General features: G+C 34.3%; 1 protein-coding gene across 1 annotated transcript in view; it reads left to right on the top strand.

The window, feature by feature from the left end:
* ngfrb (nerve growth factor receptor b) overlaps positions 1 to 23,908 on the top strand; it is a 33,141-nt gene extending 9,233 nt beyond the window's left edge. The window contains exons 3-6 of the mRNA XM_026222952.1: positions 5,419 to 5,778; positions 18,031 to 18,307; positions 18,965 to 19,125; positions 20,029 to 23,908. Coding sequence (XP_026078737.1) covers positions 5,419 to 5,778; positions 18,031 to 18,307; positions 18,965 to 19,125; positions 20,029 to 20,357 — 1,127 coding nt within the window. The 3' untranslated portion in view covers positions 20,358 to 23,908. The remainder of the gene's footprint in view (positions 1 to 5,418; positions 5,779 to 18,030; positions 18,308 to 18,964; positions 19,126 to 20,028) is intronic.
* The last annotated feature ends 1,811 nt before the right edge of the window (positions 23,909 to 25,719 follow it).

Below are 25,719 nucleotides of genomic sequence, written 5' to 3'. Positions count from 1 at the left end.
CTGACTGTGTAAACTTTACACTGGACCTCAAGCAACGTGGATTATGTGCCTCTCCTCTCTTCCTCCAGACTCTGGAACCCTGATTTCCAAAGGAAATGCAAAATTTACTTTCATCAGAGAACATAACTTTCGACCACTCAGCAGCAGTCCAGTCCTTTTTGTCTTTAGACGCTTCTAACGCTGTCTGTTGTTCAAGTGTGGCTTGACACAAGGAGTTCGACAGCTGAAACCCATGTCTTGCATAGGTCTGTGTGTAGTGGTTCTTGAAGCACTGACTCCAGTTGCAGTCCACTCTTTGTGAATCTCCCCCACATTTTTTAATAGATTTTGATTTACAATCCTCTCCAGGGTGCGGTTATCCCTATTACTTGTACACTTTTTTCTACCACATCTTTTCCTTCCCTTCACCTCTCTAATAATGTGCTTGGACACAATGCTCTGTGAACAGCCAGCCTCTTTTGCAATGACCTTTTGTGTCTTTCCCTCCTTGTGTAAGGTGTCAATGGTCGTCTTTTAGACAACTGTCAAGTCAGCAGTCTTCCCCATGATTGTGTAGCCTACAGAACTAGACAGAGACCATTTAAAGGCTTTGCAGGTGTTTTGAGTTTATTAGCTGATTAGAGTGTGGCACCAGGTGTCTTCAATATTGAACCTTTTCACAATATTCAAATTTTCTGAGATACTGAATTTTGGAGTTTCCTTAGTTGTCAGTTATAAACATCAAAATTATATTATATATATATAATAAAATACAATACATTATATATATGTGTGTGTGCTGTATTGAATAACACACTACAGTTACATTTATAATCAAATATTTTATATGTGCATTAGTATGTTAGTCAACACATCAAAATAAGTGTAAAGTATCACACAAAATGATTAAAACATAAAAACTCTAAGGTAAAACTTTTCATCCAACATTATTGCAAAATGCTCTTTTAAAAAGTGTGTTAAACACTGTTATAATTTTATTCATTTTCATAACTCCTAACTAACTACCCATACTAACCTTATCTTTCATTTATGTATGGATAACTACAATGAGGCCCAAAAGTCTGAAAATAATAATTCAAATTTGTATTTTATTATTATTATTATTATTATTATTTATTTTCATTTAAATGCATTTCACATAAACAGGAAGATAAAGGTTTTTGAAACATTTTAAAGTAATATCTAATTTGGCACATTGATCATGCGGCTCTGGACATTCTGCAATTTCCTGGTGTTTTTTAAATGAAACTTTTCATTTAAATTGATATGCTGATCATATATTTTTGTGAACATTGTATTCATTCAAAAAACAAAATGCAATGCAATCAGACCTTTGGACTGCTGTACTGTATGTCTGAATGTTTCTATTAAAATGCATTAGTAGCAATAAGAATATACACAAATGAAACACTTGTTAACCTACATTAAGTGTAGGCCTATAGAGCTATGCATTTATTATGGATAGCATAACTCATCAGATTATATGGTTTGAGAGGAGAATTACAACATTCTCTAGAGAAAATCTGAGAAGTAGGAGAATTCAGCAAAATCTCTATTTGCTGTGCATCTAACCATATGAGATATTAAAGAGATTTAATTTGTCATTTTCTTTCATGTAGGATAATATTGTATAAATGTGCATTCAACACATTAATCACACAGATAGATAACCTAAACTAACCTAATCTTGAGTAATGTGCATTTTACTTTTTTTTTTTAATATTTAGTAGCCTTGGGTAAAGGTCACAGAATGGCATGTCCACCAAGACCTCCTGTCATTCACTACAACCCACTACAAACATTCTTCCTTCTGTAATTCCCATCTCTTCATCTGGCCTTCCCTAAGGGCCTGTGCTGGGATCTGCATTCCTCATCCATCAGCTTAACCATTACATGCTGAAAACCCCAAACTGTTCCTTTCACAGCCTCGTAAGTCACCTAATGCTGCTTGACAGCACTTCAGCAATAATGTGTTGACATGTAAAAGTAGCATTCGGGATGTTACTGGAATGAAAACAGCTGTTTAAGAAGTGATAATTTAAGCTAACTGGCTCATATTAATTTGTGACACATAAGTGCTGTGTAATGTCAAAGAACCAGGTGTGTATATGCACCATTCACTATCAAAAATTTAGTGTCCTGACAAACCCACACAGCATTATTGTCTCAACCAATGGTGTGAGTTTGGGACGTAACTATCAGCAGTACAGCACAATAATTTTATTTACAGTATTCATAGTTGATTCCGTAAAGCAGATTGCTCCACCCATACCTTCTGATAAATGTTACCGCCTGTAGCCCGCAGGGAGATTTTGAAGTTTAGCTTCATGCACCTTCTGTTTACTTGCAGTTGTTACTTCAGGCACCCATTTTTGAACTGTAGATGAATTCATGACTCTTTAGCTTCGGTATTTTGCAAACTTGTGTTGATAATGCTAAAATGCTGGTACTCTGATATAGTGATTTTACAGAGGGAAAGGTAAACACTATCACAGTTTAGTTTAATATTATAAGTCATTTATCATTCAAATATATTTTGGGTTCACTTGTGAAAAATAAGTGTGAATAATTGTGCTGAATGTAAACTTAAGAGTACTTAAAAGAAAATGTATTTACAGGTTATATAATATCACTGAAATAAAAGTCCACTTAAGTGTACTTAGATTACACTTTCATGACTGCTTCTTAAAACACTTAAGTACACTTTTAAAAAGTAGTCATATTAATAATGTCAAAATGAAAGAAGTACACTTTATTTTGATGTGTTGACTAAAATACTAGATGGAAACTAAATCATTACAAATGTGTAATTGTAAATCTATTTAAATACATGACATACAGGTTTCAATAGAAGTGACATTTAAATTATATTTTAGTGACCATAAATGTGTTCACATAAATGCAGTTCACTTTAACCATATTTTAATATAAGACAATTAAAGTAATTCTGAATTTACACATAAAAATATAAAGTTCTACATATAAAGATATTAAGTCCTACTAAGTGGGTCCAAAAAAAAAAAAAAAACAACAACACTGAAACAAACTGAAATAAATGCTTTTAATATACATTGAAATATAGATTTTAATTTAATTGCAAATAACATAATAATAATTCAGTGTCCAAAAATATTACATTGAGTTTATATTTGAGATTTGAGTATATTATTGTAAGGCATATTACATACTGTAGTAAGTACTTGTTTTCTAATTTGTTAAAGTTTACTTCTCCACAAGGGTTATGTAGTTTGTGGGTGTGCTAAAATTGCTCAGCTGAATTTTAAAAGTTAGCTTGGTGTAGGTGTAAATGTTATAGATGTACAAATATGAAAATATAAATATGAAATCCAAGCTGAATACACTCTAAAAGTTAAACTATGACTTTGTTGACTATATTTTATGACTTTATGCGACTTTATGTTTTTAACCACGTAACAGATCAGAGTTTCTTGCAATGAATGAAACTATTGTTTCTATTCACTCAACAGTAAATGGCAAGTTGACACATTAACACATCCATTTAGTGAAAGTAGAAAAACTCTCTCAATAAATTTGAGTTCATAAATGCTGATTGAATAATAATGTAATATGTTATATAAATAGTTTTAAATGAGGAATAGCATGTCACACTTCAGGACATGTGAACTTTCATTATTCATCCAATAAGTACATTTTGAGTAATTATTGTGTAGAAGTTAATTCAGAGGTATTGCATTAAAAAAAAGTGCATCAAGTGTTAACATCTAAATTACATTGTATTATTTAATTCAGAAACATTTCAATAATAATAAATGCATAATAAATACATAAATAATTACTGTATCAATCACATCCAGTCATAACCAACAAAAATATTTTGTTCAGTGGTTAGATCAAATAGAAATATCTCTTAAATCTATATCTTTCAGTATCATTATTTATTTTTTGGCTTTCTGTTGGCTTTATACTGTCTCATATCTGCTGTTTTGCATCAAAAGACATGGTTATTATCAGCTGTATTTTTAAGACCATAGTTATCTAGCAGTTCATACTAAAATAGTCAATTATGTACTGTCAGAGTATAGGTGTCCTTTTTTGGAACCTGCAAAACAAAAGCCACTGACAGAATGCTATCTCAGCATTTTAGTCCTAATGTTGATGGACACATACACTCCATGACTTGTACAGCTGAGAACACCCCTATACATCGTCCATCTGTCAGAATGCATGGACATGCATTATTGATAGCTAGCATTATGCTAATGGATCTCAAAGGGCAGAGAGCAGGAGAAGAGTAGACTAAGAGGGAGAAAGTATGAGTGGACGGGATTTCGTCTGCAGGAAATGCACAGATTACCCATCAGTCTCCTAAATAAAGCCCAAATAACTAGCCTCCAGAAGCCAGCACATTACCCCGTTATCATTAGGACCATTAGCAGCTCCAGCACACAGGGGAACCCATAATGTGAAACTCTGTTTTGTCCAGCACAAAGACACAATAACATTTCATCCTCTTTGATGGATAGATGTAAGGATAACTATGGCATTAGTGTGTTATCTTTCTCTCTGCCACTGTCTGGTCACTGCGTCTATGAATACCCTGCCAGTGGCATATACTGAAACACTTGATATGGTATGGGACACTGGGGCGACACACACACACACATACACGGACAAAACAGCTTCCTGAATAATTTAGTGATTGCTAGACCTCTATCCACTAATATATCTGAATAGGTTGGAGGATGGGAATACAATACCATGAGTATGCAGCATTAGATATATGCTCTCCACTCTTTGCAATATTGACATCATCATTTCTTCTGGTAGCTTCCCCTTCTAGATATCTATTGGAATACATGTGGTCAAAATATGACTCATGACTTTCTTTCACCCTTTTTTTTTTTTAATATGGCACATTTTCTGGAAGCGCTGTCATTCTATAACATATTTCAGAGAGCAGATTTAGAAATCATATTTTTTCACCCCGGCTCCAAAGTGCTAGGGCTATACCTCAGCTCTAAAGCTGCATACATCCATTACTAGCCAAGTCCTAAAGTGATACATTTTTTAACCCTTTCAGAGTAGTTTTGGAATTTATAAAATGTAGTATTGGCCTTATAATCAATCACACATCATATCTTTAAAATCTTTAATCCTTGTAACATTTGAAATGTTTTGCAGTTAAATGAAGTGGGATTGAAGGTCAATGCAAAGATTGCTAATATTGCTTGCCTGTAAATAATTCAACTGAAAATATGAAATGTTGCCTTGGAAACTGAATGTTTATTTTATTTTATTTCAGCTCATTTGTATTTTATTTCAAGAATTGAAACAGTCTTCATGGTTAGGTAATGATAATAACCCTGAAATGCACAACTACAAACTCTGTATGTTCAAAGAGACTGTGCTCTTAACCTTTTCTCCTTTTGCCTTCAGGCGAGACATTCTCTGAAAACTTCAGCCACACGGAGAAGTGCCAGCCGTGTACACCGTGTTCTAAATACATGCGCATGCTGACGCCCTGCACTGATGCCAACAACGCAATGTGTGTCTGCGACTATGGGTTCTTCTTCAGCGCAGTGACGGGCCGCTGTGAGACCTGCACGGTGTGTCCTCTGGGCCATGGTGTGCTGAGAGGCTGTAATTATGACAGTGACACGGTGTGTGAGGAGTGCTTGGATGACACGTATTCAGATCAGGAGACCTCTTTTGACCCCTGCATGCCCTGCTCCGTCTGCGATGAGCCTGAGTTGGAGTTGACAAGCTGCACACCTTTCAGTGATGCTGTCTGCCAAGGTAGGAGAATCTAGAATAGAAATCAAACCGAAGTTGTGAATAGATGGGTTATTCTGACACAATATGACAAACAGATTTCTATTACTCAGTTTCTTGCTTTGTTTTAAAATTACTAGCCGAGAAATTGCCCTGTGTGTTGGCCCTCATTGGCTCTGTTCTCTGGAGATGACAGTTGAAGACAAGTTAGTTATGACAATTAGATTTTTACATTTGCGTATGTCACCACTACAATATAAGTGCACTCGTTTTTATTATTTATTTATTGTGTTGATGGGTGGTGTGCACTTTCTAGGTACCACAATTTTACATTTCAATTTGCATTTTCTTTTAAAATACATAGTAAAAACAGTAATATTATGAAATACTATAACAATGAAAGGAAACTCTTTCTATATGTAAAACTTAAATGTAATTAAATAGATTTTTTTTACTGTGATGCAAAGCTGAATTTTCAGCATCATTACTCCATTCTTCAGTGATCATGTTAATATGATGATTTAGGGCTCAATAAACATTTATTACTATTATTATTATTAAATGTTAAAAATAACATTGCAGTGGATAAGACACATGCCTTTGGTGTGAGAGACCTGGGTTCGAATCCACTGTGAGACACCAATGTGTCCCTGAGCAAGACACTTAACCCCTAGTTGCTCCAGAGGCGTGCGACCTCTGACATATATAGCAATTGTAAATCGCTTTGGATAAAAGCGTCAGCTAAATGAATAAATGTAAATGTAAAAACCATTTTGCTACTTAATTATTTTGTAGAAACCAGGATAATCTACCATTCAAAAGTTTGGAGTATGTTTTTTATTTATTTTATTTTTTATTTTTTCAGAAGAAATTACTTGTTTTAATTCTTGTCATCAAGGATGCATTAAATTGATTGAAAGTGACAGTAAAGACACATATTACAAGAGATATATATTTAAAATAAATGCTAGTTTTACGGCTTTCAGTGAATCCTGAAAAAACTAATCAAATTAAAAAATAAATAACATAACAGTTATCACACCAATATTATGTATCACAATCAGTTTCAGCATCAGCATGTGACTCTGAAGACAGGAGTAACGCTGCTGATGTTCAGCTTTGCTAGAACAGGAATACATTTAATTTGAAAATATATTCGAATCCAAAATTTAAATCATATGTGAAAGTGACATTCAGCCAAGTATGGTGACCCACACTCAGAATTCATGCTCTGGATTTAACCCATCCAAAGTGCACAGACACAGAGCAGGGTGGAGAGAGCACTGTACATGCACTCCCCTCACCTACAATTCCTGCTGGCCCAAGACTCGAACTCACAACCCTTCAATTGCGAGTCCGACTCTCTAACCATTAGGCCACGACTTCCCCTTACATATATACATATATAGATATACATATACATATACATATACATATACATATACACATATACATATACATATACATATACATATACATATACACATATACATATACATATACATATACATATACATATACATATACATACATACACATACACATACACATACACATACACATACACATACACATACACACACACACACACACACACACATTGAAATGAGCTGTGAATAAAATTAACAGTATCGTTAGCAAAGGACCACATTCAGAGTTCTGCAGTCAGCATTACAGGCTTTGTTCTGTGTCTGGCCGCTAACATGGTTTCAGAAGAGGATCGGAGAAAGAGGCTTTGTACACAGCCCAAGTCCTGCCATCAAAGAAAACCATTCTAAGTGCAGCAGGACCCATAAATGGATTTTCAATGTACTTTCTTAATGTATTCTTATTATGGTATCACACAGAAAATATATGATGTAATTTTAGGCATTTTGTGCAATGAGTGTGTATAGACGGCATCTGTAAAATGGAAATAGCAAATCTCATCACTCATCAGGAAAATGATGCAGCAGTTCCCCTTAATAATCCACACAATTTGAGGCATATAAGTACAAAATCATCTTCCAAACTTATTCCTCACAAAATTGTATTACCTTAGTCATAAACTTAAAGGGTTAGTTCACCCAAAAATGAAAATTATGTCATTAATGACCCTCATGTCATTCCAACCCTGTAAAACCTCCGTTCATCTTTGGAACACAGTTTAAGATATTTTAGATTTAGTTCGAGAGCTTTCTGTCCCTCCATTGAAAACGTATGTACGTATACTGTACATGTCCAGAAAGGTAATAAAAACATCATCAAAGTAGTCGATGTGACATCACAGGGTCAGTTAGAATTTGTTGAAGCATCAAAAATAAATTTCTTCTTGAAACAGTTCACTAAATTGAACCGAATCGTTTGAAACGGTTCGCGTCTCCAATAAGCATTAATCCACAAATTACTTGAGCTATTAACTTTGGAATTACATTAGGGTGAGTAATTAATGACATAATTTACATTTTTGGGTGTACTAACCCTATAAGTATAACGCAAATATCCATAAATTTGCAAAAAAGCTAAACTTGGCAAAAACTCACCACCACTTAGTTTGGAAAAATATGGAAACTGGTTCAGTTATTTTTAACTTGGATGAATATGTATTTTCCTGGATTGACTTTCACACAAAATTGTCGCGAAACAAAGGGAATTATTTACATTGTCTATAGCTAATCAGCAAATATTAAACACTGATAATCTGGATTGGATCAGTTTGTACATGACTGCCGAGACATGCATGTGTGTGTGTGAGTGATGTTTATCTGTTAGTGATCAGTGTCAGGGTCTTGACATGAAGGTGAGAGGTCATAGGTCATGTGTGGCTACTGATTTCAGTTCAGCCTGGGTTCTATAAACATGAAGACCTCCAGACGAAAGTAAATAAAACATGGTGTTGTTTGCTACAAGGAAGTGAGGTATCTGTTTCAGAAAAATAATGTTCTTATGTATCAGGAATTTACCAGATTACAGATGATGCGTGTGTTGTGAAATCAGGTGAAATCAGATGAGGACAAACAAATATTCAGCTCAATGCAATGTAACATACAGTAGTTTAATAATATAATTAAATGGTGAATGATGAATAGTGTGATGAATTCGTACGCAGGGGTCCGATGACCAAATTAAATGGAAAAATCAAGTGAACTTAAGAGTGATTTGTTCACTTTTAAAAAAGTCTGAGATCATTTGGAGTGTTCACATTTGGTCCAAAAATCCAAGAAACTGCAGTGAGACCCTTGAAAAGGACAAAGTGATCAGATAAGTGTGGCCACGTATGGTGACCCATACTCGGAATTAGTGCTCTGCATTTTTCCCATCCAAAGTGCACACACACAGCAGTGAACACACACACAGATTCACTTCTGAGACATTTGTTGTCATTCTCTGGTTTAATGGGACATTAGTTATGTGTGGGAACAGGCAGCATGAAAGTGGCGTGTCATTTCATTAAAAAGCATGAAGCTGTGTGGTGTGTGTCGAAAAGCCCCGTCAATTGCAACATACCCTATCCAGGGTGAATATTAAAAGAACATATCACATTTCATGTCGTAGGTCACATTTCACCCTAAAATCAAAAGGGAAAAAAAAAGTTTTTTTGTAAAAACCTGAGCCTTGTTACTATCTTATAACATCAGGATCAGGGCCGTGCACAGATATTTTGAGGGGCAGTGGCCCAAATAAAAAAGGGGCACTAAGGGGGTGGGTGTTTGTAACAAATTATCTAGTTGTTAAAAATATATAGTTAAAAGACAGCATACTCTGTAATATTTTCAGACTTTATTTTCTCCCTCACTCTCTGAGCCTCTTTCTGCCTCATCTTCAATGGAAGCAGGGGAGAGTGGGATAAGTTGAGCCAGTGGGTAAGTTGACACAAACCCTGTATCTTGGCAGCTGTACACTTTTACTGTCATGTGACCATGTATTTTGGAACCACCCATCATTTACGAGAGGAGTGGAAGGCACCCATTACTTGCCAAAGTAAAATTTTAGCATAACAGATGTAATGGTTGTTACATCAAAGCAAATTTATCCAGGTCTAAAAATATTTATGATACATATAGGCACTTAAGCAACATATAAGATCATCCACTGACTGTAATGTGGATTGAAAGGCATCTACCTGTTAATGAACGAGCTTCGGGAACTGCGGCACACAGATTGCGGGAAAACATGAAGTGGACATTTAAAAACATTTTCAAATCAGTATAAAGGCAATACCGTAAATAATACAACATACTGAAAATAGAATATGATTTTTTTTAAAACTTAAACAATTAAAAATAATAATTTGAAAATATTTTAGATAATTTTTTTTTTACAATTAGAATTTAGAGATATTATGACTTTATTAATTATGAAAAATCTATTCTCTAGTGATTAATTTTTATAAGTGGCTGTGAGACAGTGGAGGGCTTTTTTCAATACTAAGTACATAAAATAGCTTTACTGGTCAGTATGCCTCCCATCCAAACCTAAAGATTTATCATTACCCATATTGACTCTTTAACTTTGACCTCTTTTTCTGCTGAGTACAATGTATGCCTTGAAACTGAGACGCCTGTCTGTACTGGGGACAGAAATAATCAATCCCTCTCTCTGTTAACCCCAAACTCCCCATCCTACAACATTGAAGTGTGTCTATTCATGACAACTGCTCATTCTCCAGCTGTCTGCACTTGTCTGGCATGTGCCCTATGACTTTAGTGGATAGAGTGATGAGCTGATTTCTGGGGTAACTTAACGTTTTGCCCTGATGTGAGGATTTGGGGTGAAGATCTGACGTGTGGCCAAACTTGTGTCAGCCTATATAGAGCCAGTTTTATGTCTCATAAATTTCTTTATGCAAAACTTTTAGGCCCCTGGTTTCATCCTGTTCTCACTCTGGGATATAGCTGTGATTGTGATTGGAATTACATCATTCAAATTCCAAGATGCCCAGTGTGGAATTTAAGATTCTTAGGAAGAATTGTTTTGTGCCATAGTTTCCAAGAGAATCCTTTCAGTTGCGAACAATTTATATCTATTCTTTTATCTCACAATCTTTCCCGTTACAACCCCAATGTCAAGGTTCAACAACTAAATTGTGTGGCAAGAGTGTGTCCGGATGAATTCACTACATTCTAGCATGGAAGTTCATTAGCTGGAGAATTTGAGCATCGAGTGGTTATGGAACGTGTTAACCAGGGTTGGGGGTGTGGGGCAGGCTCTAATCTTTTATGGTAGCATTATGTTATACTTTTATAATCAAAGATTAATTTGACTACAAATTAATTTAACAAGTATCATACATAAAATACATCACAAATACATCAATACATATTAGTGATTATTATATACTCAAAATGAATATTGTAGAGTATTTATTTATTTATGTATTTGTCAGACATTTATTGGTTATCGGCTATACCATAACATGATAATAAATTAACATAACATATAAATAATTATTGGCTTTTCAATAACAGGTATTTTTTTTATATATGTACATCATTAACTTATCATTTAAAGCATTAACTGTTACACTCTTGAATTTAGGTGTGTCCCAATGCGCGTATTGTGTTTCGTGTTATAAATAGTGCAAGTAGTGTGTCCACACTGAAAATCTAAGAAAGAAAATTTGCACTTTTAAATATGATGCACTTGAATACCTTCATGCACTCAACTGTCGCAGGTTTAATTGCATAAGCAGAGGGGGACAAAATAATCTTATAAAATTCATACACTACACGGTTGAGTGCATAAGTGCATAGTGCATAATGTATAGTGCATCATTTGGGATGCAGCTACTTTGTTACAAAAAAAACTGCGGTAAAAGAGAGTTAACTACATGTACTTACTATAGGGTTAAGGTTAGAGTTAGGGTTCATTCCTTTGAAGGTTAGTTGCATGTAATTATGCATAATTTACTATTTACTGTTTAACTACGTCATCTTAAAGTGGTACTTTGTTAGCATTCAGGCAGAAAACATATCTTGCAATACCAATAATCTGTATTTTCCAAACATATTTCATAATACATTTATTTTTATGAACAGCAAACTATTTCATATTGTTATAAGGACTATTTTTGTTCTTAGAACTGACAGGAAGCCCTAAATATCACGGGCAGCACTGAACAGCATTTATGCATTAGCACTTAATTAAATCAGGTAGTAGGAAATACTGATTGAAGATCAGATTTCCCTGCCTGCCAGTGAGTTACCCTAGACTAGGTTAACTTGATGATTTGAGGGGCTCAATTTGACTCTGTTGACATAATACAGATCACACAGATTTGCTAACTCACTATTGGATCAAGACTCAATAAATAATAAAGGATTTGAATGAGAAAAGAGAGAACCATAGCAAAAGATCTGAAAGAAAGGAAGAAAACAAAAGAGAACTGAAAACAGAAATGCATACGGAATGACAGATGTGTATCAGGAGACAGATTTGAGATGAGAGGGAGAAAGCATATGTAGAGAAGCGTTTGTGGTCGATAATAGAGATGGAGTTTCTCCGCTGTGATCTCAGGTTACTCACACTGACCTTTTGTGAACGGTATCACATTTTGCCACAGAGAACATGAATGCATGCAGACAAAACGCAACATATTCCACTCTCTTCTCCAGAATGACAAGGCATGCTGTGTATATTCTCAATAAACATAATGACAGAGTCACTTACAGTAAATACTTTCTCCAAACCATCATCTTCTCATCTTAGATTGTTATGAGGCAGCTATTCACCTTCTCATTGAAGAATTAAACAGTCCCGATTGTGAGAAATAATAACCTGTGTCTGTGTTGGATTTTTTTTTTTAATCACAGGCATAGATTATTATAGTATGAATACATGCTATTATGCCATAAAATGTGTTAGAAAGCAGACTGTGGTTGTGCAGGCCTGTCGGCTTTTGTTGCTCATACTGTGTTATGTTGTACAGTATGATGATCTGTAACACTATGAATGCAGCTTCACTGTAAATAAACAACATAGTGCCATTATTCCTATTACAACTGTGTCTTTGTTGGAAGTGACCAATAGCTATGGTCACCAACGCTAGGGTGTTCTTGGTGGTTACTAGGGCATTGCGTAAAGGCCCACTCACACTAAGAATGAAAACTTAAATAACTATGAACATGAAGTTAAAAAAATAAATAAAAAATAGTTCATGGAGTCCAGGGAGTGTAATTCTAAGAGTACTAGACTATGGAAAGGCCATGGTAAAAAGCAGTTTATTGGTTGACAATGAATACCTTTTCTATATATGGTGAAAGCTGTAAAAGATATAATGGGACATTTAATGTAATTTCATTTTACAGTAAAATACTGTTAAATGTACCTTTTTGGAAGTGAACAATAACAAGTTACGCAATTTACAGTTAATAAAAGGAAGGCATTTTTTTTTACATTCCTATAATTCTCTGTGGGACTTCACATTTGCTGGTTTTTTATTTAAATAATTATTTCTTCTTCATTTTTTTTTTGTATACAGTAGTACATCTTATATCATTGGAGTAATGTTCATGGCATTATTTTAGTGTTGTGTGCTACAGTTATGGTGTTGTATATTATTATTTAGCTACTAAATCTACATTTTATTAACTGTGGTTGTCAGTATATTATAAAGGTACAAACCAGATTATTTTTTTACTTTGGTATATGTGACATGACATTATAATTTTACTGTAAATTTAAGTCTCTAAAATCCAGTAATGATGCTACAACTCTTTTTATGTGTAAAATGTGTGGCAACCGCAGCTTTTTTATTTCTTTCTTTTTTTAAATAAAGTACACCTTACTTTGCTTTGAAAATATAACAGCAGTAACAGACTTAAAATAAACATAATGTTATTACTTATTGCTGTGGATGGTGTTACATTTGTTATTGTAGTTCAATCGTCACAGTTTTTGTTAAGTTCAATTCTCAATCTCTTTATATTTTATTTATGATAGATTAATTCTGCATTTTATAACTGAGAGACACCCATATATTAACTGGATTTTTTAGATCAACATTTGTTAACTAGCTGTTCATGACATTGACAAATATATGGTATATAGTGCAAGCTTTGCAAGATTTCTTTTTATGATGGTTACTAATGTTAAGACCATTGCTCTATGAATTGGGGTATTATGTGGTTATAAAGTGAAATGAATCTCCTGTTTAATGCGTAGGTGGAAATGCAAGAAAAGAAAATGTGTAACTACATATCCTAGAAGATGAAAGCAGCAGGAAAGCACATATATATATATGTGTGTGTGTGTGTGTGTGTGAACCCATGATGAATTAAAATTCAAATAAAGCAAAATGACAACGAACAGGAGTACAGCATACAGAAGTAAATGAATGCATGGTGCTAAAGAACATTAACAGCTTTCTGTTGTTTGTGTAGATGAATTGTAATGACTTGAAATTATTGGTAATCTTAAATCATTTAATAATCAGAAATACTCCACCATCTGCATCTGCTGTCATTAACAACAGTCCTATATTGTTGAGCCAGCATTGCTCAAACACCGAAGATTACTAGACTTTCGGGCAACAGCAGTGACTAGCTAGTTAATTTCTCCAGCAATACATCAAACTGATATGATAAGTAGCGAATTATGTCTTTGTATGCAAGAGACCAGTTGATTATGGACCGTTTACAATCATGAAAGCCAGGTCTCGTTGAGATGATATCCTGTCACATTGATGGATAATCAGCCTATCACAGTCTCATGTGACACTTCATATTGCACTTCCCTGTATTTATGTGCAATAACAATACATGCAAAAGAACAGTATGATACACCGAAACAACAAAAGAACATAAAAAAACTGAGAAGAAAAAGGAGCAGGAGGCAGAGCATTAGAAAGGAAAAGATATAAATGTGTAGAGCAGTGAGTTCTGTCTTTATGAAATGGTTGAATAACCGCCTAACTAAAGGTCAAACATGCATGAGAGAGATGTGACGGAGAGATAATGGAAAAGAAAGAAAGCAATACGAAGAGGCAGAGGAGTTACAGAGACATGGGTGTTTGGGAGGGGGAGACTGTTTCATGACAAAGAAGATCTCTGTCCATGATGGTGTCTGGTGTCCCTTCTTCAATGATTCACTGTGTGTGTGTGTGTACTGGTATATATGGTTTATGAGGACACAAATGTGTACTGCAACATAAACATGGTTTATAAAACAAAAGGCTTTAAAAACATACAGAACAGTGTTTTATAAAGTTCAAAAATTGGCAGTAGTTTTCTGTAAGGGGTAGGCTTAGGTGTAGGGTGATAGAAAATACAGTTTGAACAGTATAAAAACCATTACCAGAGTCCCCATAAACCACAAATGCAAGTATGTGTGTGTAAAAATCCCAAATGCTTATAGGGGACATGAAACTAGAGACCAATATATCAAAGATACTGTAAAAATCACATTAGTTTTCTACATAGGGAAATTGATTTTTAACAATAACTAATAAACCGTTAAAGACAGACTTACTGTGATCTGTTAAGTTGCTACTGATGGTATTCGCTTTTACTAAAGCCATCAGTCTGCATTATTTTGTTGTATTAGTTTAACAGTGCAGATTCTGGTGAGAAACTAGATTACCCATGATTCTGCAGAGAAATCTCAACCAATCATATCATTTAAACAAGAAAAAATCGTAAAAGAACGAAAGAACATTTTAGCAAGTCTACCTGCTCCCGTGAAGCACTGCGAGTGAATGACAGAATCGGGTTAGGCTTCTTATAACCTCTCATGTATTTGTGTGTGTGTGTGTGTGTGTAATGCATACCTTCACCCTAGCTTGAAAGAGTGTGTATAGACAATTTTCAAGAATACATTTGTCTTTCTGTGGACTGAATAATATATATGCTTCATATAGAGAGATAATAATATAGATTGCTCTTTCCGTTTGTGCTGTTTTTACAGCAATACTCATCAATCTCATTATTTTAATTCTTGAAGGGAACATTTTGCCTGTAAGGAGATTTGGTGATGAGATGTTGGGCTGTTGCCTTGAATGTGAGAACATGGTATTAGTGGTATTACTTGATATTAAAATTGACTCTTCCTCATCCCAGTAAGATGATACAGTCGCTTAGACGCAACAATATTTGAATCATTGCCGGTGGCCTGGCAACTTCTCCGTTCTCTCAATCCAGGACATTTGCATGCGCAATAAAGGCTATACGCTCAAAATATTATAACTTTCATTTCTACAATTTAAATTCTGGAAACTTTCGGAAACTTAAAGCTTCAACTTTATTCTTGTAATATTTCGACTTTATTCTCGAAATGTTTAGACTTTATTCTCGAAATATTTTGACTTTAATTTTTTAACATGCCATTAAAATGCCATTGTACAGAGCTGTTTTGCCAATATTCTAATATAACTTTTATGAATTCTGTTGAGAAACCATGAGAAAAAGGTGAATATAGATGAGAGAGAACTTGAATAATCAGAAATTATTATTTTAAGTAATTTATACCATTCTTATTGACATTTTTATCTAGTTCTGGGAGAACTTGGGAATCAAAGTTTGCAATATTGTCATTCACCTCGTAGCTAGTTGGTTAGTTCTTAATAAAGATCTGTTAAAGATTCCTATGGAAAAATTGAAAGGGAAACTAGTTATTGAACCAAGGCACAAAGTGTGTTGGAAACAACCTATAAACACCAATCCCTAAACAACCACCCTGAACACTATGGCAACTGCATACTGTTGCATTTTAAATATTAACACGTTAAATATAATCACTGCAATATCCTGGTTACCACCATCAATCTGTGATAGTGACAATTAACATTCATTAATCACAATTTCTGTCTAAATCGATTGTAAAAAATCCATTATGTAAATTGTCACATTCATGCAACAATACTGTTTCTGAAATTTGCTCTACTTTTGTTTAATGAATGATTAATTATTTAGTGTGCCACAAAACTAGCTCACATGCCCAAAATTCCCTCCAAAATGTTTCATGCTGCAGTACTTTGATCAATAAATCCATACTCAACATTCCCTGGAGCATGGCCCTTCCCCAAACCAACCACCCAATTACCCCCTTCCCCCCTACCCCCTTCCCTACAGCCATAATATCTGATGATCTTCAATGTGTCTGTCCATCTGTCTATGGTATAACTTACACCACCCATTCACACACACACACACACACACACACATGCAGTAGCCCGGGGCGATGCCTGTCCTACTTGGGCCGAGTTTCTACCTCTCCAATCTAATCACAGTCTCCTGCACTAGCTGAGTGTCCATTAGGTTTGACTCAGGACAAAGCCTGTTTATTACGACCCCCAATTGAATCAAAGATAATCCAATCAAATAATCAAATTTTTTTTGCTTGCCAGCGAACAGAGTTCACAGGGTCAAAACCAAGCAGTCTGAGTTCTAATGTGTTTTACTCCATTTTACAATATTCTTTTGTCTTTCATTTTGGGATTGTTTTAGAAACTAATGTTATGACTAGACCTAAATGGAATCTTATAATGTTTTCATCACTTTTTTTTACACTCTTTTAGTAGAAAACAGAAAATCTAAATTATCCAAAATATTTAGTAATCAAACGCGTTGCCAATTCTGTGGAAATTACAGTAGCTTTTGTGCATACAGATTCCATATCAAGGTCTGCTAATGTTGTAACTAACTTGTCAAAAAAAAAAAAAAAAAAAAAAAATATATATATATATATATATATATATATATATATATTAATAATTATCTGTCATCGCCCTCATGTCCTTCCAAACCTGTATGTTTTTTTCTGTCTAATAGTTTAACTGTTTGCATCCATACACTAAAAGTCAATGGGGTCAACACTTTTTTTTTTTTTTTTTTTTTTTTTTTTACAAAATCTTATTTTTTGCATACATGTTTGGAACAATATGAGGATGAGTAAATAATGAACTTAAACACAACTGACCTTATTCAAGCAGAAAGAGTTTTTGTGCAAACTGTTAATTTTTATCGTACTGGACTTCAACTATCAATTCAATATCGCAGTTAAAAAAAAGTGGTTTTATGAATGATTTGCATGAAAATTCATAATGCAGCAGTTGCAATAAGAATGTCTTTGTAAATCATTTCTGAAACCAGTTTCAATTTATCTAAATTTAAATTCCTGTATAATTTTTTTCTGCTTGTGTTTCATAAATGGCTATGTGGCTCCTTTTAAATAACAACTGCATGATTTGTTATGTTATTTTTACTTGCTTTAGAAATCTCTCATGCCAATTCACATAATAGATTCTAATCAACTAACAGATTTTTCATCTTTTTCTTTGACTTTGTCTCTTTTCTCCAATAGATGTAGATCCTCCTGACACGTCAAGCTTTCCTTCTTCTCCTCTTCCATATGTTACACCTTTTCTTCCTCCTTTTTTTTCTCCCTCTTATTCTTCTTCTCCTGCCCCGTCAGTTGTCTCGTATACAGACAAGTCTCCTCCTGACAGTCCTACGGAGAGCGTGACCACGGCTGACCCTGGGCTGAAGAAACTTGGGCTGAGTAAAAACCTCATTCCCATCTATACCTCCATACTGGCTGCAGTTCTGTTGGGCCTGGTGGCCTTCATCATCTTTAAATGGTGAGGAGAACTGGAATTATTCTCTCTCCAAACTGTTTTTATCTCTGCTCACAGTACAGCTAGGTAGGCTTTAGTTCATCTATTTTTATAAAGGAAAAAATGCTTCTAGGCTGTTCTTCCATCTGATCCATCACGAGCACATTGTTTATTATGTGGAGTAAAACAGAGACACTGACCTCAGATCAGATAAAAAAACATTCATTACTTTTATTTCTGATTTGATGAAGCACATTCAAGGCCTTAAGCAAATCTAGCAATATAATAATCAAGACAGCAAATGCAAATATGAAAAATAATAACTACATGTTTTTGCAGACTGAGAACAATGTAGATAAAAATTTTAATAAGGAAGATAGTTTTCTGAGCAGACGTAGATGGAGGTTGTGGGGAAAGCGGTCATAAACTATTAACACACAGCTGGAGGGTGTAGACTCGCTTTGGTTCCTTCAGAGTATGAACAGCCTGGTGCTTTGAAATCATTGTTTGTTTGAGTGGTCCAATATCTCCATTTCTGTCTCAGCCAATGGGGTGTGTTTGGGTGGGGCTTGTTTGAACAATGGCAGTGGGCAGATGAGTGATTTAGAAATGTCACACTTCAGTTTTAGGTTACAAATGAATACAAATTGTGATAATAAAAGCTTCTGATGTAACTTTCAGGTGGAACAGTTGTAAGCAGAACAAGCAAGGAGGCAATAACAGAGCGTGCAGTACAAACCCCAGTCAGACCCCTTCTCCTGAGGGAGAGAAACTCCACAGTGACAGCGGTATCTCAGTGGACAGTCAGAGCTTACAGGAGGGCCAAGGGCCTCTACATACAGGTACAAACCCTAAGATCATGATGGATCAATATACATATATATTGAAATAGTCTGGTTCAGTATTTGCTGTAAGCTGGTCCCACAGAGTTCTTCTGAACCCCTCCACTTCCTCCAGCTCCACCTGTCTAGGAGCCAGATTTACTAAAAAAGGCAAAATGAGTGTTCAATGCAACGATCAATGCAAACTAACAAGAGCAGAGCAAATTAGCATCTATCGCAGCTATGTGAAACTCAAAATTGGTAAAGACTTTAAATAATGCCACAAATATCAGCAAATTATAAATTATACATATGTGATACAGCACTGTTTGTCGAATTGAATTTACTGATATTGGTGGCATTATTTAGTGCCTACAGAGAGCAAGTCTTTACCAATTTTGAGCTTCATCAGGCTACAACAGATTGCTGTGCTCTTGGTAGTTTGCATTTAGCCTGGGTTGTCTATGTCCTTTTATTTTCTCATTGTTAGTAGATTGCCCACAAAAACTTTCCACTCATTTTGCCCTGCTTAGTAAATCTGGCTCCTAGACAGGTGGAGCTGGCGGAGGTGGAGGGTTTCAGAGGAACTCTGTGGGACCAGCTTACAGCAAATACTGAACCAGACTATTTCAATATTGAGCAAGCAAGCTTGTTTAATGCAGTGCAACACTTTGAATTTTTGTTTGTAAATTATTTAATATATAAGAACTTGTAAGCAACAATCTTAGTTGTACAGTTGTTAAAATCAAATTTTAAGTTAAACCTATCTGCACCGTCTACATGAAAGTTACATGACATAATTATATATTTAGCATGCATTTGATTGGTTTACTTGGTGGCTATGTCTATATGATTTCTATGATTATATCACTGCTATATCTACTATCACTACTACAAACAAAAAATGTATTATTTTTGTTTTAGTGGTCAAGATAGATGGAGGTTCGGCCCTGTCGTTGCCCTTACACACACGGGAGGAGGTTGAGAAATTGCTAAATCGTACCTGTGAAGGGGAGGAGTCAGGAGCTAATGAGGAAACTGATTGGTGCAGTCTGGCAGGGCTACTTGGATACAAAGAAGAACACATTGCTAATTTCAAGCAGGAAGAGAGGCCCATCCAGGCCCTTCTGTCTCATTGGGCGAGTCAGGATTCGGCTAACATTGATGCACTGTGCACAGCACTGAAGAAGATCAATAGGGAGGATATCGCGCAGAGCCTCACAGTTAAACCAACTGCTACATCTACTGTATGAAAAAAAAACAAGAGCTTGCAAACACACACATGCTTCCAAGTTGCAGATGCCGAAATACACATCTTACATTGCCTTCAGCATAATTCAATGTTGATGTATCACCTGTGAAGTTGATGTATCACTATATCCTTAACTTTAGGCTGTAGGCTAAAGAGCAGTTTCCCTTCACCTTTGATTATTGTTTGCATGTTCCTTTAATTTGAGAAAAGCCATATGGACTTGAACATGGATATTCACTTCTTTCCTGAAGAGAATTCACCATAAAAGACTCAAAATCAAATCAAAATCATTCATTTTATGTTTAACACATTTCAGCATCAACTATACAAACTACACATCACAGCTAGCTTTAGCCTACAGATTATTCCTCCTTTGTATGTTTAAATGTTTTTATTTATTATTTTTTTTTAGCATTCTTTAATTCCATTTTTCTGCATCTATACAGGAAACTCTATGTAACATCCATAATGTATATGCTATTGATGTGTCAAATGTGGCCAGTTCAGTCATTGTCTATGCATTGAGTGTACCATTACCACAAACCATATGCCGTCAGAGTTTGACCCCTGACCTCACTTGTATACAGTAAATACAATACAATACAACCAGAGACAGTATGAGAAGAATCAGTCATAGAAAAATGAATAACAGGAATCACTACACTCTATATGAAGACTGTAGAAATTTTGAAAATTGACAGTTTTTCAGTGTCATGTGAGCTAAAGAAGCTAGATTTATGCTGCCACTATTGTCAGATATTTGTTTAATTTGATTGTAAACTAAACCATGAGCCCTGATTTACTACTTGCTAGTGCTAGTCACTTATAAGGAAGAGGGACATTCTCATTTTAGAGAGCATTGGATTGGACAAAATTTTTTTTTTTGTAAAACTCAGTATTTTCTGTGGCTGAAATATGGTTAAAATATCTGCCATTTTTTTATTTGAAGCATTTTAATTTGGGTTGACTTAAATTACAGCCAAATTGAAATATTTATAAATATTTATACATAGGCCAAAATGCTACTTAATGCCTTTTTACAACTTATTTCCTTCAGTAAATAAAGTGTATAATAATTCTTAAGGTGAACTAGATTTTTGCAGTTTATTTGCCCATGGGTAGTTGTTTATTGGCCCAAGTTAAAAGAGCCAAACCCCAAATATCTCGCATTCTAGAACATTCAACAGTCAACAATTTTGAGAACACAGAAGAACTAGGAGAACATCTCAAAGAATATAAATATATAAATTTTCTGCTTACTCTTATGTTAGACTCTATGATTCAGCAGCATGTTAATGGATATAGTAACAAAAAATTGAAGCGATCCAATATAACAATTTGTGCAACTGATATATTTGGTTCAATTACTGTCTTTGGTATAGGATAGAGTTGTTTTTAGATGAAAGGCAGAAATCAATTCAAAATAAATCTCCAGGGCTTTATAATGTCTCAGGGTTTGTGTGAAGATATGGCCATCTGTCACTGTTCCATATTATTTCTATGTTGTCTATATCCGTGGCCTTATAATGGAGTGTTATAATTGAGGTTGCAGGAAGCACTAGCTGATCTTCTGAACTTCAGCACAGACATTTGCAAGAATGGGAGATGGTCAGAGATGGGAGAAATGTTTGATGTACTTATGCAAAAGATATGGAACAACATTAAAATTCTCTAGCTGCATGATTGTCAGTATTCATAGATTCTTGTGATGTTCATTCAGTTTAAAAAGTGATGCAGCTGAGCCTAAATAATGAGGAAAGATTGTTTTCAACTTTTTGGCCATACATTTTTGGAAAAATGCAAACACACTGTAATCTGTATCTTTGAATGAAGGCATTCTCCCTTTCTGGATGTGATTTTGGTAACACTTTATAATACATTTATAAAAAAATTAACTAACATTATATAATGCTTAACAATTCATTAGTTTAAATATCAAATAGCGAGAAATATAAAATAACGCCCTTGTTAATGTATACTAAGAAACTTACTAAACATTACCTATATGATTATTTATTCCAAATTGAAATGCCAGTAATCTTTCAGTTCATATCATCTTCATTAGTTGGTCTTTGTTTGTTTATTATTAAATATTTTATTTATTTAGTTTTTTTTTTTTGCAGTACTTAATCTAGTGGAAATCCACTTAATCTAAGTGTAAACTTTTCATCATTTGCAAATGTTTATAAATGTTTAATAATCATTAATGCCTTTATGAGCAGTAATCTCAATGGCCAAAAGTGTACCAAAAGACCTGAATTGACCCTATTGACACATCTTCACTAATAATTTATTTATCATTTATTCGTGTTTTTGTAGTAGCCAATCTAGTTGGAACTATTCATAATTTGTAAATGTTTATGAACAATTAATAATCATTTAGTATCTTAATGGGCATTGGAATTATAGTTAATGTAGCAAGGTTTCTGTAAATGGTGGCTGGTTAAGTTCAACTAAACTAAATGCTTGCTAAAGACATAACTCATTGAAATTTTTGTGCAAAAAAACAAAACAAAACCTCACATTAGTATACTTCTCTTCAGTATATCATTAAACAGTATATTCCTTGAATAGTAAATAAAAAGGGGAAAACAACAATTTTTTTTACTTTTATCAAAACAAAATAATATAAATAGACTGAACCATGTTCCCTTATAATAATCAAAGTGACCCCATACACTGTTTACCCTTCAGCCAACCCTTAAACATACCCAAACCACCAAACCTGTCCCTAACCTTACCCAGATCACACATCAGTGGCATTAACACAAGCTTTTAATCATTGCATAACATCTGTGAACAACTCTTTGAACATATATTAACTAATGATCCATTAAGCATTATATAATGTTTGCTACTGATTTATTAATGAAAGTTATTATAAAGTGTTACTCTGATTTTTTTATTTTATTTTATAAGATTAGAGTGTAGCACTTAAAGTATCATATAGAGATTAATATCAGGTCTTTTTTTCAGTATGTACATAATTTTGCTGTGTTTGTGATAACTGCTTTAGTTTTGTGTTTATACATAGTCTGAAAGGCTTATTGTATTGGTCTTGTAGGGCAATATCAGACAATCCTGTATCCACAAACCCAAAGACTTCAGCCTTTATACCCTTTTGCCGTTTTGTTCTTGAATAAAATCCTTTTGATTATTTGACAAATGTGCCATTTTGGTTTCAATTTATCTGTAGAATATTTTTGTAGTGTTACACAACATCACAGTCCGTATCTCTGAGATGGTTGCCTCTGACAATCACACTTGTTCAGATTTTGGACATGAAGTTGATCGGAAACCCGTTATACCCAGAGACTGAATCTTGCACTTGGCAGAGGAGCTTTGTGAGATGAGTATGAGGAGCATGAGATGGCGAGCAGATGTTTTGTTGGGTTTATTTGGACACTGCAGGAAGAAACAATACTGAATGTTACATGTATTTACTGTTATGTACATTGTATCATATAAATGTGAATTTACTAGAATTAAAATAGTTTAATGCAGGTACTATTACAAAAAAGATATAATAAACGAAATAAAATTGCAACTGGATTTTTGTCTGATGGTTTTTCACAAATACATAAACACACACACACACACTGGTTTCCATGTTTTCCATAGATGTAATTTTATACAGTACAATCTGTATTGTCTATCCCAAAACCTACCCCTCACACAAAATTTCAGCATTTTCAGATTTTCAAAAAACATCATTGTGTATGATTTATAAGCTTGTTTCCTTATGGGCAAGCCCACATCTGCCACTTAACAAGCAAAACCAAACACATCGGTAGATCTAGAGTATCAGCCTAATATCAGTCCACACACAGGCTTATCACCGTGTCAGCTGTAGTGGGTGACTTAACTTACTATCCAACAAGCTGTTTTAAACAAGCTACCAAACAAGCTAGGTAACCTTATAATCGCTCATCGAGGTCCTGACCCCAACCCCCCGCCACAATTTACGCCCCGTCTAATGAGGAACAAAAAAAAATGTCCCCACGAGGTCAAAAATGACTGATATTACTCTCATTGTGGGAGCATCCGAATGTGTGTACACACACACACACACACACATACAGCAATTAATATGAAGAACCTAGCATTAAACGGATTTCTCTGCATGTACAGTACTCAGCTTTGGTACAATTAGATCACCCTTAACTTTTGTAAAACAGTACAGTCATGTGAAAAAGAAAGGACAGCCTATTGAATTTCATGGTTTTCCGTATCAGGACATAATAATAATAATAAAATCACCTGGTCTTTGGCAGGTCTTCAAACTTGGAAAATAAAACCTCACGATGAACAACAACATAACATGTCACACCTTGTCATTATTTATTTAACAAAACCAGGAAGTTTCCAAGAAAATTCAGATCCGAGAATACTCTGAGAACCCAAGACCTACACCTCAGACTCTACGGACCAAATAAGTCTAATAGAAATGTGTTGAAAATATTATTTAGGAAACAGCAGATAATTGTAGTGTACCAAAGCATTTAAATTTGTTCAAAAGCATGAAAAACTGCTTTTATGATCTGCACAACGATGTGGAGTTTGAAAAGGTGTTTCGAGAATTTTGAACTGATACCAAACACTTGACTGAAAACGCTAATGTAAATAAACGTTAGTTTAAAATATATCGTCTAAAATATGGATGAATCACATGGTTTGATCATGCTGTACGCTAACACATATCAGATCACCGTGGGCTCACAGGGATTTATTTTGAAAATAAATCACTCAATTTAAAATGAAATCTGATGAATCATTATTCATTATTTATAAGCTTATTATTTATCATATAACATAAAAATATAATAAAAATACAGTTTGTGAAGTATAAAAAAACATTACACCTATGGAATATTACAATAAAACATGTAAACCAATGTATGTGTGTGTGTGTGTGTGTGTGTGTGTGTGTGCCTATGTCTATCAAATACTAAAATAATTACATTTGAACACCCTCTCTACTGGGGGGCGCAGAAAGGCTGAGGGATATAGGGCCCTATGAAATACATTTAATTTTCTCCTAAACTTCTTGGTTCTTTTTTTATTTAAAAAAAAAAAATGTTTTTTTATTGTTTCAGTTTTAACTCCTTTTTAATATTTTCATTTAATTGTACTAATTTAAAAGTATATTTAATTGAAACGTTTACATTTTCACATTAATTTATTAAAAGTTTAACAAAAATTACATGTTTAGGGCCCTATTAAATGTTTTTTTTTCTCACTATATTATTAATATTTTTTATTAATATTTTATTATTACCAAATTCTGTTTTAGCACGTCTAATTATATGAATGTTTTCTTAAAGTAGCCTTTTTTTCATATCTGTGTTGTGTATTTATATTTT

Source organism: Carassius auratus, chromosome 37 (assembly GCF_003368295.1).
Source record: "Carassius auratus strain Wakin chromosome 37, ASM336829v1, whole genome shotgun sequence".
NCBI classification, from domain to species: Eukaryota; Metazoa; Chordata; class Actinopteri; order Cypriniformes; family Cyprinidae; genus Carassius; species Carassius auratus.
Note: the sequence above shows the minus strand (reverse complement) of the source record. Positions and strands in the feature narration are given on the sequence as shown.